Genomic DNA, 17518 nt, shown 5'->3' with positions numbered 1-17518 from the left:
CTGGCTCCCTTCCTGCCTACCGTGTTTCCCCGAAAATAAATATAAGACCTACCCCGAACTAGGTCTTATTTTCGGGGTAGGTCTTATATTACAGAAATCCCCGAAGATAGCACTAGGTCTTATTTTCGGGGTAGGTCTTACTTTCGGGGAAACACGGTATTCCCCTCCTTTCCTTGAGATGTATTGACCTCTCTGGATGGAATGGAAGGGTTGAGCGTCCGGGTGAGGGACGCTCAAGGTTGAAGGAGGTGGCCAGAGTTGGAGCGATCTTGCATTTCCACCCATTAGCGCATAGATACCATTCTGTGCATGCGTATCTTGCACATGCGCATCATTGGACTTGTCGTGTGTGTGAAGTTTTGTCAGATGATTGGTAGGTACCCAGCCGGAGCCGTCTGGGCGACCAATCAGGAAGCTGGGTTCCACCTGGCTTCCTGAATGGGACTTCCGTTACTCGGCAATTGGTATCGGCGAGTACGGAAAAAAAATTATCGGTACTCGTACTCGGCACCAAAATACTGGTATCGGTGCATCCCTAGTGAATATGTTGTATTAATGACTGGTATTTGTGAACCATAAATTACTTCACTGACCTTCCTGATGAAGCGGTGACGTTAAACGGGTTGAAGGTGGAATTTTTGAACACCGGTGAAATCAATTTACGACATCTAGTGGTTGATACCATATGGGTTTTGTATAGATGTAATTAGTCTTGCTCCTCAAGACTGATAATCCTCTATTGTGACTTGCTTTTATGGGTGTTCATGGAAATTGTAATGCTTTCTTTGTCAATAAATGTTTGTAAATTCTTTTTAAACTGGCTCAACCTTATTGTGGTTCCCATCTCAGAAAGCCCCATACAATTTTGTTTTGTGTAGCGATTTAAATTAGTGTGAGATGAGAAATCGTTTTTAGGAGACATAATATTTATATTAAAAGTTTACATTAAGCAAGAAGCTTGTGTCCCATAAAGTGCACCAGTTTAAGTAATACTCTTTGCATACTGACCTTTGGCCACTGCATGTTAACATTTGTCTTTAAAGTGTATTGTCACTTTCGCAGCCAGATTGGGATAACACCTATTTTATATTTGTTACATGTTTCCATTCACATAGCATAAGCTAAAAATATGTTTTAACAATGGCTTCTTGCAGTTTAAATTTTATATAGGATAGGGTTTCTTGGCTTTTTAAGAGTTACAATTTCTGCTTGCAATTTCTAATTGCCAGCTCCTTCTGTGTAATGTTAGCAGGCATTGTAAGAGGTGAGGAGTTTGTTCATTATAAATTTTTAAAGTGGATTTGAACACTTCCTGTCCTAACAAAGGGTTAAAGGATTACAACCCTGGCTTCTGCATTGTATGTTAAGGAAGTTAATGAGAGAAACACAATCCTTACATTTCAGTCTTAAGTATAAGGACAGACCAAAGTATTCAGAAAAAATAGATTCAGTCATGTTGTCTGCTGCAACAAAATATTTAAAAGAAGGTAAGAATTTTTTTTAAATTTAAATTATTTTTCATTATGCTGTGTGAATGGTAACACACAGCAAATATATAGAGGGGTTTTACTGCAAGTGGAAATACGCTTTAATAAATGTTTTCAGAACACTATTGCAATTTATGTTACAATCTCATAGTAAATCTCCTTTATATTTAATAAAACTATATATGGTCCATTCAATTTGTATTCAATTAGGCAGGCCCTTATACTACATAATTGGTAAATCTAAAGGAGAGTGAGCAATCAGATAGTAGTATGTATAATCCACTTGATAGTAGTTAAGGGGAAGTTATTACTGTTGGTTGTTGGTTACAAATAACAATTTGTAAGATATTCTACCATCGAAAAACCGTATCTTGACATCCAGAAAGTGCTAATGTTCTCAAGGGTAACCAATTGTGAATTTTATTATGGGAGAAAACAATGTAAATGGTTTTTGGTTTTTTTCAAATTCACCATCACATTACATATGGATAGCTGTAATCTTAAAGTTTTCATGTGTATATTTGATGCTTTGAGAATAAGACTAAAAGCCAATTCGGGTTTGGGGACCAGTACATCCAAAGAGTGTCTAGGGGTACCCAATGCCTTGGTAATCAATATATACTGTGTACATATCTGAGAAAATATATTTAAACAATGTCTATAGCCATTTACACTCAGGAGATGCATGGTCCACAGAATAAAACCACAAAACAAATATGATTAGGGAAATCGGATGGCCTTTAGAACTTTGCACAGTTGCAGCATTTCCTGAAAAGCAAAAGCAGTACATTGGATGTCTAGAATTCTGCAGAAAACATCTTATTTTACCAGTCACTTGCAGACACACACCACTAATCATGTAAATAGAATTTACAGAAAATAAATTAATACTCAGGATCCAGAAGTAACTTGTATTACTTGTTGGGAAGGACAGAGGTAGATGAATCAAAGCTTCTGATAATTGTGTGTAATTCCACTCATCTCTTCTTACAATTTAATAACAATCTAAACATTACAAAATGGTAGTTTTATAGTGATTGTAAACTACATTGTATCATCTGCATTTCACTATGAACTACAAATATGTAATATGTATATGAAATGACCTGTGGTGAAGGTTTTTAATTATTTGGGGCTGAGAACCAAAGCCTCATTTAATCCTATCTTTAGATATAAATATTCCCATTAGTCATTGTTCAGTTTGACTAAGAAAATGGAATGTAAACGGCCATTGTTGTTGACCCATGCTAGTTTGTATAGTATCATTCTGACACATTAGAACTTTGACCCGCTTCTCGCTTCACCAACTTCTCAGTTTATATGACTTAAAAAGCAATAATCATTTGTTCCATCTGAGTTGATATTTGTACAAGACAATGCTAGGCTCACATTTAAATAAATACACATAGACCATTTCTTGGTATACTAATCGCATAATTTTATTCAGTAAAAAAAAACATGAGATTAAAAATACCATAATTTTGGTGGTTTTCAATTCCCAGATAATATTCTGGTTTCCAAACTCACCTATGATCATCAATAACAAAACATTGGCAAAAACCAATTAAATTACACCAAATATATTATACTTTTGGAAATGATTTAAGAGCAATAAATAAAAAAAAATCACATTTGCAATACAAAACATATTAAATAAATTCACTATACTAATAATAAAGTGCAGTCAAGTTATTTTTTTTTGTTCTCTTCTAGGAATGAAAACATGCCAGTAAGTCCCTAAATACCATTTCCAGTTTGGCAATAAGCATTTTGTTGCTGAGTCACACATAATTATTAATCTAACATCCATTTATATAATAAGGCCTGGGCAAGCACATTCTGAATAGCATACCAGTTATTTGGTAGCATGCAACTTGGCTTCTAGTAATTGTCCCCTTTTAGCTGCACACACGCACGAAATATATATATATTTCCTGTTAACTCTATATTTTATAGGCATGTACTATACATGTAAGACCTTAGAGACTGGCGATAGCATATAGATCTAAAAAAAAGAGTACATATTAAATGTTACACATTCAGTTATATGTGAATAAAAAAAGCTACAGGTCACCAAGTTGCCCACTCTCAAGAAATAAAAGAACTAGCTTGCTAAACAAGCCATACACAGAACAATCAGATAAATCTGAGCATAAGGGCACCACCACAAGTATAAAAAGAATGTTTTACCACAATAAACCGCAAATCTAAAAAATTATGTGCAAATGGTTTAACAGCAACACGATACAATGAATAATCTATCTTAAAAGAATATTTTAAGTAAATACTGAATAAAGCAGACATTACAGTGAGCCATTTAAATTCTTACTGGATCTTTTATTTACATCATTTTATATATGTCACAGTCCAATTATTTCAGTCACTGAATAGTAGCCTGAATGCAAGAGAATGCTCAACAGATCTAGTAATGCAGCAGAAAGGTTTTACTTGGTTTGAACCAGTGCAAGCTTTCTAGCTGAACTGTGTTGGCCTCATCATTTATGCTATGTTTGCCTCTGAGCAGTATAGGGTCCTTTTGCCATATTTAATGTGCAGCCTTCTACTACAAATGTTGCCTGACATCATGCAGCACCAGCTGCCACAGACTTTAGCAACTAATCTGAACAACTGCTGGTCTCCAGGGGTTTCTGCAATAGCAACCTATGAGATCTGTATGCAGAGAGCACATAGCAGTGTCTACAACACTAATAAAGAAAGGGAGTCTATGCTCTGGCTGGAAAATAACATTGATTAAGAACACTTTTCCTTGTTCTAGGAAAGTTTTAGGGATATGTAATATCATATAACAGTAATCTCTAAGAGAATAGTTTTTAAATACACCATATGATCCTTAAAGTTTTAGCTTATGCAGGGATATGTCATATAAAAATATCTTTGTGATACTTGATATGACTGTCAAGAACTGGAACCATTTAGTGTACCCAGTATTGCCCAACCTAGCTTCTTCAGTCCTAGTTCTCAATAACACAAATGGTGGAGCAAACAATCAGGGAGGATGAAGTAATGATACTAATTTTATTGTAAAAGGTGTAAACATCTTAGGGCTATAGCATATGTATGATGGATACAGCAATCATACACTCAATGGCCATTTTTATTAGGTACCCCTGCTCATTAACACAAATAGATAGCAAATCATGTGGGTCAATATAAAAGGCATACAGGCATAGTAAAGAAGTTTAGTTGTTGTTTCACCTAACATTCGATTGGGGAAGATATGTGATGTATTAGGCTTTGACTGTGGAATAATTGTTGGTGCCTGGCACAGAAGTTGCAGCATCATGGACATCAATTACCTCCTTTGATTTTCCACACTATAGTTTACAAATTATGGTGCAAAATAAATATGCAGTGGGCAGAAGTTATGTTGGTGAAAAACACCCTGTAAGAGAGGTCAGAGGAGAAGGGCCAGACTTGTTCAAGCAGACAAATACTTGACAACTGCTCGATTAACTATTTATAATAGTGGTGGGTAGAAGAGCATCTAAAAAGAAACGAAAAAAAAGCTATGAAGTCAACTGGATCCCCAAAACTGAATGATTTAACACTGAAAATCATTGCCTGACCTGCTGCTATGATTAGTGCTTGTGTCAGCATGCCCCAAACTCCATAAAAATAAAAAAAAACACTTCCAGTGCCTAGCTGAATTAATGCAACAAAGAATTGAGGCTGTTTTAAAAGGCAAAAAAAAGCCTGTCTGGCACTGATAGGTGTACTCAATAAAGAAGCCACTACATATGTTCCTTTTATGAAAGCAAATAATGGCAGTTTTACAGTAATTTCAGACACTAAAATTACAATTTAACCATATTTTCTATGTTTTACCTAACATAATATAATATAGCATAGCATTAGACTGAAAAATTTCAATAAACGTTGCTATTTCTGTATACTGGGGAAATGACCATTTGGATTATCATCTTTTTACATATTCCAATTTTCTTTAAAGAGTGAAAAGAAAGATGCAGATAATGTATGACTTATTTAGCCCAGGGGATGTAGATTAATTTAGGTAGTACATCAAACCCGTCTAAACACTATCCTGAATACTCTCTGTTCACACAACCATTCTTCATTGATATGGGCAAACTAGAATGACAATATTTTGTTTGCCCAGAACTGCCTAGTATCTAAAATATGCAGGGAATCTAGACGACCATTAAAACACTTTTGCTTAACATTCTTAATTAACCAGCTTTAATTTTCTCATATCTTCCAGGATTCCATTAACATTTTTTTGCCACATACTACCTTCACAGATCAGAGCCTAGGTGCTCTGAGGAACTCATCATAGCCACCATCTATTGACATCCCAAATGTTTGAGATGACGGTGCATTTGTTGCCCCTGCCTCACATTTCTGTGTTATGAAAGACTTCCAACTCCCCCTCAGTGGGGACAACAAATATTGCAATCCAGCCGTAGACACCAATACATGGTACATCCTGAAACCTATTTACTACATTCCTACACTTTCAACTTGCCATTTTAAAGACACGTTACAACATCCCAAACCTGTAACTTTTCTACTTTCCGTGAGCCACTTCTATCAACATTGTACTAACAAACTTTCCTACACTACACTTAGAAATACTTCGCATATTCTATTTGCTGACAGTGAAAGTAAAGAAACCTGAACAGTATGCTCTGCTGATTATTCGCCAACAAAAATCAATGCATGGGGTTCTTCTTGTAAAATCCATTTGGAAAGGTCTTTTAAGCTACCAGTCCACCAAAAATAATGCCTGCTTAATGATGGCCTGAACTTAGACAATTATATTTGGCATATATCTGTAAATGTTTCTTAAAACCTTAGGAAAACATGTACAGAAAACACACCAAACAAAGACGATCTAGGCACCTTGTCATCAAATTTTCCACTTGTACTTCACAAAGAACATGATAACTATACAAAGTCAAATATAATACATCTGCAATATGTCAGTAAACAATGCAGCCTTTTGGTGAAGATTTTCACAACACCAGCGATAGATTAACACTCATCAAAATCTTTCTGGCAAAGAGATTGTGTCTTGTGAATCACATTCCTGCTGGAAAAACAGGAATCTGCAGTTGACAGATTTATGGACCTGTACATAAAGTTTATTTCTCTAACACATGGGCTGCTTAAAAGAACGTACTGAAGGTTTAACATAAAACAAGAATATATATATAAGTAAAAGTCTAGCCAGAAGTATTTTATTCAATTTTGGATAGCGTGGGAGTTGTTAGAACCTCTGTCAGGTTTTTACTGCTGTCTTGTCTTTCTTGGGGAGATTTTTGCTCACTTCCTGTCCCAGGACAAGGGGCCCTAGCCCTTTACTTGCCTTTACTTCTGCAGAAAAAAAAGGCTTTTTATTGCAGTGACATTTCACCTCAGTTACCATCAGCAGAACATAAGTGTGGTCAATGCGCTAAGAGTTCAGCCCAACGGCAGCCTTTTTAGTAAATTCTGTCTGGATATAGTTACAAACTAAATTCTTAAGCTCTGAAGGTGGAGATCTTTCCCCTGCAACATGTTAGCTGTATATGACATTCTTAACCAAAATTATAAATGAATCACTGAGCTTGATGACTCACTACAATTTCACCAGCAGAACAGAAAGTGAGCAAATCTTAGAAATTGAGAAAAACCTAACACATCTGACCCTTCTCTACTCCATCCACAACAAAAACTGAATAGTGATCATGGCAACACAATATGGGTATCTTAATATTAAATATATAAAATATAAACGGCCTACCGTTCAAGGTAGTTTGTTCTCATAGGAAAACAAAGATAATAATTACTATACTTTTTAAATTAGTTAATAATAAAAATATGTGCAAGTACTTTTCTACCTGATAAGCTCCATCCAGTTAACAAAATTTCTAGCAGAGTTTCAACAATTAAACTATGTAACCAAAGCTTAAAAAAAAAAAAAAAAAAAAAAAAGATATTTCAAGTAAAATACTAAAAAAAATTACCCTTTTGTTTTATAAATCCCACCCCAACAAAGTGTACCTATTAAAATAGAAAGCAAATCATTATATTTGGGTTTATTTTTTTTGCTAGCCAAACTTTATGCCCCCACAGTATAAAATGACTCTTAGAAAAAGTATTCAAAATTCAGTTTTCCAAGTAGTTTGATTGTGAAGAAACAAGAGTAGTGCAGTTGCCATGATTTACCTGTGGTGCATTGTATTCTAGACTTTACACTGTCAGCAAAGTAATGATCTATATAACTTTGCTTTTTTTAATTGAGCTTGTTACAGATTTCCAGAGCTTTTTTGTAAACCTGAGTAACGTCATCCATATCTGTTAACAGAGAAAAACTGCTGTCAGCAAAGCGATTACGGAAACGTTTCAGGTTCTGAGGACGAGGACTTTTTTGAAGCCTCTCAAAATCCTTAACACAAAGGACATTTTCAGCTGAAACACAACTACGTATTCTCTGTCGGTTTGGCCTACCACCTGTCAATTCAAGCAAATCAAATGAGTCATTTGAGAGGATGTTGTCATCACTAATAACACTAGATGGGCGACTGTAGCTTCGAGACAATCCTTCCCCAGGCAGAAGTCCTTGTTCCATTGATACCAGTGATTCTGTGGTGGTGCTAGCCATTGGGGAATCTGTACTGCTATTTGAATATTTACTATTGTGCTTCAAAATGCCTTTCCGTCTACAGGAAAGGCTGTGAGAGACAGTTCGTTTAGTCTCATTGATGACTTCAGATGCATCCCCACTTTCTGTTCCATCATTATCCAATAGTTCTGAAGACTCGCTCCTCTCCGGTGAAGAATAATAGCCAGACTCCCTTTGCTGAGTCTTTTTTAAAATGCCTTTCTTTGGCAAAGGTGTAGACTGTTTTGAACCACATATAAGTGGTTTTCCTATTTCCCTGGCATTGTTAGAACAACCATCATTTATCCCTTTATCACTTTCAGTTTTGTGAGTAGGAGATAATACAGGACTAATAACTCCCTCAATAAAACCGGCACTGTGACACCGATGCTCACTATTGCTCCTTTTCTTCAGGATGCTCTTGGGTCTCTTTGATATGGTGGTCTCTTCAGAACCATCCTCCAAGGACTGTGTAATATCATTTCCCTTCTTGGATTTCTTCAGAGATCTTTGTCGTTCAAGTGATACTTCAGATGGCTTTGAAAGGCACTTGCTTTTGCTTTCAGCCTCAAGCTGACGGCTGGTAGAACGATTATGCCAGTTGATGAACCGGGCAAGCAATGGAGATTCTGAGTCCTTCAAAACATCACAGTCACATACACTACTTTTGTAGCTCCAATTAACCCACCAATGGTTTGCAATATCTTCAATAGTTGCTCGACGCTCAGGATTAACCATCAACATCCATCTGATTAGTCCACGGGCATCTGGAAACACAACATTTTAGAAAGATATAAATCACTTATAATTTTAAGCATATATGGTCTTTTAATTTTTTTATTGGCCTAATGGCAAAAGTGAGACGGCAGGGTTTGGGAATCTTAATGGAATCTCAGGTCTGGTGATGCAGAAGGCAAGAAAACAAATGCATCATTGATGTACATTAGGCACAGAATATACAGAGATAATGTATAATATGCAGTGTACACAGGTCATCTTCGGACAAATAATTTAATGGTACCCCACATTTTTACACCAAATGAAGAGTTTAGAAGGCAGATGGGATCCATACAGGAATGATTGTCATTTTGGAGGAGTTGCCAGCAGGCAGGAATACAATTTAATGTCTGACAATGCAGCTGGAGATCTATCAATAGATAGATTTATGCAATTCATTGGTCAGAGATAGCCGGTAATTTTACTGAAGGATTTACTGTGGAAGTATGCATGTAGTGGTCTGCTGTGCTTTCACCAAAAAGGATGAAAGTGCATATATGGCTTTTTGTTGAAGGTTCATTTGAGTGTTTGTTTTTCTTGTCTTTTTAAACCACATCATAACTATTTTACAACATGAATGGAAGGATATCTTTGCATAGGCAGTGCTGGCAGCAGTGACAATGGTACATATGGACAGAAGTAGTGATAGATAGTAGTGACCAGGACAATCAATGTGTTTCTGATCAGTGGTTGTTATATATCTATACGGAGTGTTGGCAGCAGCGACTGGGGAATTGTGCTGCTGGGCTACATATACAACAAATGTATGGGTAGTGTTGAGGGACAAAAGTGACAGGGACTGCTGAGCAGCGGATAGTAAATATGTATAGGAAATAGTAACAACAGTGATAGGAATATTGTGCTGCTTAGTAGTTGAGAGTGAACATGCATAAACAGTGGTGACAGACCAGTGAAGGTGACAATGTGCTCCTGAGCAGTAGATATTAAATGTGTTGGCAGCAGAGACAGGGAGCCACTGAACAGCAGCTGGTAGATATGGAAAGGAAGTAATGACAGACTGCAGTAACTGACAATGTGCTGCTCAGCGGTGCATACATCATATGTATAAAGAATAGTGACAGATAGCAGTGATTGGGACAATGTGCTGCTGAACAGTAGATGGAGCATATGCATAGCCAATACTAACATACAGAGACACTGCTGCCCAGCAGTGGATGCCACATAAATTCAGGGAATATTGACAAACCCATGGCATGACAGACACAAATTGCCCAGCTCACTCGCACTCCCTGAAATTTCTAGTGACTCTTGTGTCCTTGAGCAGGCGGTTAAAGCTGACTAATAAGATCTGGGCTGTGTTGTTTAGATATACACTGTATACTAGGGATGCACCGATACCGATACTTTTTTTTTTTTTAATACTACTCACCTGATTCCTGGATCCAACAAGTGTAGCCTCTCGTCTCCCACGCTGTTAGAAGTTGCATACAGAGTGTGCTGGTTACTACTTAAACCGGCGCGCGCAGTGTGCAAGATACACTATTAGCATAGCGGGAGTGATGCAAAATGCGCAGCCGGCTTCATCGCTATGCTAATAGCGTATCTTCCCAGAATGACAACAAGCCTATAATCTTTACTAAGCTGAGAAATGAATACAACTTCTGCCCCTTAAAGCAAATTATTATTCAAATGTAACTTTATTAATTGGCATCAGAATGCTAAGGGCCCCTCCTGGTGTGTGAATGTAATCTGTGACTTAATTGACCAATAGAGATATGTAGGCAGGGATGGATGTCCCACAAGGTTACGGAGGCCCGGCCTTGGGGCGGCAGGGGTGTGGAATTCCTATGGAATTCCCCGGGACATGCAGTTTCGGGCACCGGGCGGGTAGTTTGTTTTCTACCTTTAGCCCTGCTTCGGGCAAGCAGAGCTAAATGTACGAGGGGGGGTGATCTTGGCAATGCCGCAAAGATCACTTGTAATTAGCCTGCTCGTCCATCCCCCCCCCCCTCTGGCTGCCTCTTTCCCCGCAATAGTTTTCAGGGTCCCCTGATCTTCTGGGGGACCCGGGACCATGGCACAGGATAGAGAGTGGGGAGCAGAGCGGAGAACGTTCTCCGCTCTGCTCCGTGTGAACACTGAGACAGGAACGCTGGACTCGCAGCTTTCCTATTTCAGATGTCACAGGAGAGCTAGCACAGCTCTGTGCTCAAACTCCTGTATTGGAGGAGACAGGTTCAATAAAGAGAATCTGCCACCTATAAATGCTATCACACAGGGGCTTGTTAGCTTCTGTGTGATAGCAATAAAGTTAAGTGAAAAAAGAAGATTAAAGTAAAAATTTATTTAAAGAAAAAAAATAATAAAACAAAAATGTAAAAAGTAAAAGATAAGAAATAATAATGAACATAAAAAAAGATAAAGTCAAAAATAAAAAAAATGAGAAAGATAATACGATAAATAAAAATTAAAAAAAATTGATGAAAAAAAAACAAATCCACCATTTGGTTGCCATTCTCTATGGGGGATGGGGGGCTGCATTCAGGAAGCCTTAGGGCAGCAGGGAGTAAATCTGTAGGTATGTGCTGGTATAGCACGATTTATTCCTCAGGTTTCTGAGGATATGTGCAGACATCTGTAGGTGCTTGCCCTAACAACAAGATACCACTTAACATTGCAATCTTAAATGTAAGTCAGGCTACATTCACACTAGCAGACTAAATTATCTGAGGAGTACAAACTTTATGCTACCTAGATCACCTTTTGCTGCATTTAGGTGTACCTGCAGATTTAGCTGCATTTATATGTTTAGATTTTGCAATCAGATCCTAAACACACAGAATTAATTTTTTTCTAAATGAAGCTAAACTGAATGCACGTAAACACAGGAAAATGCCCAGTTTAAATTCTTTCAAGATCACTATATGCATTTATATGTGTTTAAAAAAGACCTCTAAACACATATCTGCCAGTGCTAGTTTGTATACAAACTCCCGGCTGCTATAGTTAGTGCAAGTGGTTTGAGTAGCTTCAAAGCCACCCGATCACTTTTACATAACATGCTGTCCATTCCGGCTTCATTCACTGTAAGGACAATGTTCGCTGATAGTCCCTGCAATGAGTAAAGTCAGAAGGCATTCTATTTTCAGCCATGTCACTAATTTTTAAATTTCACTTGACTCGACTGAAAATACATGTATTTTTTTTTAAATAAAAGAGAAATCTCCTGGTCTGTTAGCTGTGTGAATTGAGCCTCTTGCAGATGGTGCTGGACGTGTGATAGTCAGTGGCAAGACTTCAACCTAATAAATGTATACAAAGAACACCACACCAACAAGGCTGTTAATGAAGATTTATACTACTACAGGACACATTTGACAATATTTCTCAGTGTCCCATTATGGGTTAGTATACAAGTATATAGTTCTTGCATTATTATTACCTGATGGTTGAGTTGGCTCTTTGTATTCTCCACTGCTAATTTGCCTAATTAGATTTTTGTGATCAAAGCCATCAAATGGCATCGTTCCATAAACCAAAGTATACAAAAGTACACCAAGTGCCCAACTGTCAACCTGTAACACAGAAAAAAACACATTTCAGAAATACAAAACAATGTATTGCCACCGGCATGAAAAATACAATTTAGCTCAGAACATATATTTTAAAGTTGAACCTCAGATATGCAGCAAAAAATTCTTGAACATGATTGGGTATTCATTGCAAAGTCAATTTTAACTAAACTTCACCTCATTCACTAAGCCAAGTGAAACTGTACTTTGCAAAGTGGACATGCTCTACAGCCCTTCAGTAAATCAACTTCACTATATAGTATCTGGAAAGAGTGCCCAGGCAAGACAATTGGCTTAAAGTGTATTTCCACTTGTGCACCTGAATTGGAATAACACCTACATTATATTTGTTACATGTTCCCAATCGCATAGCACAACTTAAAAAAAATATGCAAACATTGCAGCTCATCTTTTTTTGGTTGTTCTACTCTGGAGACTCCAGGACTGAGAAAGCCTGCTGAGTTCTCACTGTCTGAGGGGAGTGGGGAAGGTGGATTTCAAATAATTAAATCTGTCTGTAGTATGCTGAAAGGTTTCTTTAGCCTTATAAACTAAATAAGCAGGAATGCCCGTCCTAACAAAGGGTTAAAGATCTGTCCCTCAGTCTGTCCCCTTATCTGATCAATGGCATCTATTCTAACCACTAGAAGCTGCCTGGAGTCCTGTGTATAATCCTGCTCCAAAAAAACACTAAAAAATTACATGTTACATGTTTAAAAAAAGCAGCATAGTGGTGTAGTGTTCAGCACTTCTGCCTTGCAGCACTCTGGGTCCCTGATTCGAGTCTCGGCCAGGTCACAATCTGCAAGGAGTTTACATGTTCTCCCTGTGCTTGTGTGTGTTTCCTGCGGGTACTCCGTTTTTTCCTCCAACACTCTAAAAGACATGCTGGAAGGTAAATTGGCTCCTGTCTAAATTGGCCCTGAATGAATGCATGTGAGATAAGGACCTTAGATTGTAAGCTCCATGAGGGCAGGGACTGATGTGAATGTGCAACTATGTAAATCCCTGCGTAAACTGTCGGCGCTATATAAATACGTGTAATAAATAAATATATGTTTAGGGGTGCTGTGCGAATGTGAACACACATATATTGGGGGGGGAGTTCTCAAATTTGAATACAAAAGTGGAAATTCACTTTAAAAGAAGTGCAAATGTTTTGACAGGTAAGACAATTCACAAATGTGCATTTCAGCTGTTTGCTTACACTTATACTTTAAGTAGCCTTGAGCCATGGAAGTTATAGACATTTGGTTTTTAGTTACATAGTAACTAGGCTGGAAAAAGGCACAAGTTTAACCTCTCACAAACACCTGCAAAACAAAACTTCCTGAGCATCTGTAGCCAATTTTGCCTAAAAAAGAAAAAAAGAATAATTCCCTACTGTATAAAAAGAGTTGCCTTAATTTCCTGGATTAAAATATCCATCTATACTTTAGTAATTAATACCATGCATGTCAACAGTTATACAATCACCCAGTCATTTTTTTTTTATTCCATTACTGACTTTGCCTTTACTGTGGTATCTAACCCCTTTAGCTTCTGCATAAATAATGTTTGCTGCATCAAGTTTCTCTATTGCCAGTCAAGACTTCCATTAATTGCCCCGGCCCTGGCAAGTGCAGTGTTTATCATCTTCAACGCCCCCTTTCTCAAGTTTGAAGGATAAGGAAAGGTCTGTGTGTTGAGAATAATTATGTCTGCAAGAAACATGCACAGAGCTAAAGTTGGAAACTTAGCAGGCTGCCTAATTTTTCTACATTCCTCTCTGGTGGAGTACTGTATTCAAACAAGAGGAAAGAGCACTTGAGATGACAAACATTGAACAAGCCTCAGACAGGCTGGACAGTTATAACAATGAGTTCCTGATAGCAGCGTTACCGTAACGCAATAGACCTTACATTGGATAGATTTTATTCCAACAAGTCACATCTGTCTCTTACAGTGAACTTACAAAAAAAAAACACGCCCCATGAAAAAATTGTTGACTTTTTCAACATATTTGAAAAGGCAAAAACATTAGATCTTGATTCGAATAGGTAAACGTTATAAACTTGAACACATGATACACATACAGTGTATTTCACATGTTTTATTCATTTTCATGATCTAAATTAATTTAAAAAACACAATTTCTCATATGGAAGGTGTACAACCCTTCATTTACAACCGATTCGAATCCATGAAATTAGAATCCAGTGTTACTCATAAGTGCCAATTATAAACTATCATTGATAATATTTGGGGAGTATGCAGATGTCAGGCATCTATGGTCTAGTGAATTATTTGCTACTGTTGTGTGTGATGTCATCATTTCCAGATCAATAGAGCTTTCTAGGGCTCTCAAAGAAAATTTTGGATGCCTACGAGTCTGGCAAAAGATTTAAAAAGATCATTTCACTGTAAATAAAATAATCAAGTTGTGTAGATTTCAAACAACTGCTAATTTGTCCAGGACTGGCCAGTTCAGCAAATTCAACCCAAGAGTTGATGCTAGAAAAAAAAGTATCCAGAAACCCCAAAATTGCAGGGCACTCAGTAACTCTTTCAACAGTTGGGGGTTAAAGTGCATGAATCTACAATCAGAATGTGACTGCACTTCAACCTGCATTAAAGGAGAACTATGAGGTGAGTGATCGTTACCCTAAGTAAAACTATGGGGAAAAGACTTAACCCCATAGTTCTCCTTTAAAGATTTGTTAGGAAAAAGACTTTCCTGTTAAAAAAAACATTAGAGCAAGATCACACATACTATTAAAAAATACTTCTAGCAAAGCTGGTAAAAACAGGTTTTCTCCACAGGCATATGTAGGATCCTGGGCATAATTAATCTTTCAAACATTTATATTAGATCTGATTATCCAAACAAATTAATAATTTAAATCAAGCAACTTTCAAATTAAAGAAGCCAGATGTATATAATCCTAAATTGTAGTAAGATTCCATGTTAAAAAAGCCCAATTTAAGTCATCTTAAAGTGACCCTATAGAAAAAAATGTTGGCAGCTACAAATTTTTATGTTGCACGATATTCGCGCAACTCCTTATCAAACCCCAAAACTTAAATGTAAAATGTACTTATATGCCCCAAAACACAATAAAATACCAATTTTTTGAATAACATATAAAAGATGAGGTTACACCGAGTAAATAGATACCCAACATGCCCAGGTAAAAAATTGTGTGCGTCCGTGAAATGGCGACAAACTTCAGTACCCCAAAAAGTCCATAGACGACGCTTTAAAAGTCCCCACAGGTCATCAATTTAGAGATACCCAACAATACTGACCCTAGAATGATTGCTCTCACTGCGGCGTGCACGGTGATACCCAACATGTGTATCGCGTTCGTCCTTTTCATACGTAGGCCCACCCGATGCGTGTTTACTTGGCGACGCACGTGCTCGTGGGGCACTTTAAAAATGTTTTACAATTATTTTTAGATTTATTTTATTTAATTTTAAAAACTTTTATTTTTAATTGTAACTTTACTTTGATTGCTATCACATAGGGGGGCTTCCAAGCCCCCCCCCACCCCCATGTGATAGCAGATGGTAGTGACAGGTACTCTTTAAGGTGATGCTGGGGGTCCAAAATACCCCAAATGTCACCTTTACACTAGAAATTAGCTATTGAAGTGCAGATCACACTTCAATAGCTTATAGCTGGGCTTCCGGAGCCCAGCACTGACAGCTCTTGGACCGGAAGTGATGTCATCTGTATCGCTCCCGGTCCCATGGAACGGGGAGGGGATCGACGAACAAAGGTATGTCCATCTCCTCCCCAGCTCCACGTGGACACCACAGAAGCCAGTCCCGGGCCCGTAGGAGGGGCAACGGAGTCCGGGAAGCACGGCGGCTTTGTTTAAACAGCCCTGTCGTTGGCGACGTACACTGTACGTCGTCAGTCACGAAGGGGTTAAATCACTTCTCCACATATAAAAGTTTCCTTTGCTTTTGCAGCTGGCTTTGAGATTTGATACTGTTAACAATAATTCTAAATCGTTCTCCAGATCTGTTTTCCCCATACTGTATTCCTTTTGTATAGGGAGCAATGCAGTTAAAGAGAGGGTATGAAGTATTTTTGTTCGGCTTCTATTTTAAGATATTATAGCTGTGTTTACCATATGTCAATTTTGAAATTTGCTTTTCATGCTTGCGTCTTTATATTTTTGTTATTTTAAGAAATGTAGGTTTGTAGAATAACAGAATGGGAAAACACTCAATTTCTGATCACTCTGCCTCTCTTCTTAACAAAATGTTTTAGGTCAGATAGAGAGTGCATTGTTTTCAATAAGCTAATCAATTCATAAATTTACATTGTGAAAAGCAGCAGTAGAGCAGAACTAATGTATAACACTGCCAAGTTGTTTCCATACATACAGTATATACATTAAAGTGTATCTCTGCAGAACATGCACATATTCCTATGTTTTATTTCTTTAAACCACTGCAAGTACAGAGAGATACTTGTTGATTTCCAGGAATCTGAGATAAGATTACAGTGCCTCTACTGCACAAAAATCCCAAGCAGTGTTGTTATTCTTTAACATTAGGACATTAGGATGAGGTGTTCTGTAGTCCATCAGGGGGGAAGAACTAAAGCAGGGCTGATAGCACTGTTCGGTATTTCAGTGTAGAAGAGGCAGTATGTTATCAGCTCACTATAGTTAGGAGATTACTGGACTTCTGGCAAGATCAACAAGTATTTTTCCGAACTTGCAGAGTTTCTTTAAGAGACAGAACATGGGAAAATGTATGCTGAAACTACTTTTGTTTTGCTTACTATTGGATCCTTGTGCCTTTGGCTTCCCTGTACCAGCTGGTATCCCTGTTTGGCGTTATCCCCTGCTTTGCTCTTTGCGCCCCTTCTATAGTATTTCAGTGGTTACCTTTAGTATATTGCTGCAGACCATAATTGCTTTCACCTGTGTGCTGTGAGTCTCTCTATACTGACTTCATTGCCTCACTTCTTCTGTGTTTTCCCTCTCCAGCCTTTGTCTTTTTGCTTCCTCCTATTTACTTGCTTTCTTGTACTTCAATTTACATCACCTTTACTTCTGTGCTCCTCTCTTACCTTATGGCTGTGTTGGATTCGT

The 17518-nt window shown here is 37.6% G+C and overlaps 1 protein-coding gene across 1 annotated transcript in view; it reads right to left on the bottom strand.

Annotated features, from left to right (window-relative positions):
• Window positions 1-7160: 7160 nt before the first annotated feature.
• Window positions 7161-17518, bottom strand: part of NUAK1 (NUAK family kinase 1) — an 88581-nt gene continuing 78223 nt past the window's right edge. Inside the window, exons 6-7 of the mRNA XM_018570016.1 lie at window positions 12293-12425; window positions 7161-8879 (exon numbers count right to left, since the gene is read on the bottom strand). Of these exons, the coding sequence (XP_018425518.1) occupies window positions 7744-8879; window positions 12293-12425 (1269 nt within the window). The 3' untranslated portion in view covers window positions 7161-7743. The remainder of the gene's footprint in view (window positions 8880-12292; window positions 12426-17518) is intronic.

This window comes from Nanorana parkeri, unplaced genomic scaffold (assembly GCF_000935625.1).
Source record: "Nanorana parkeri isolate BGI_ZX_2015 unplaced genomic scaffold, ASM93562v1 scaffold1442, whole genome shotgun sequence".
NCBI classification, from domain to species: Eukaryota; Metazoa; Chordata; class Amphibia; order Anura; family Dicroglossidae; genus Nanorana; species Nanorana parkeri.
The sequence above is the reverse complement of the archived record's forward strand: the minus strand, read 5'-3'. Positions and strand labels throughout refer to the sequence as shown.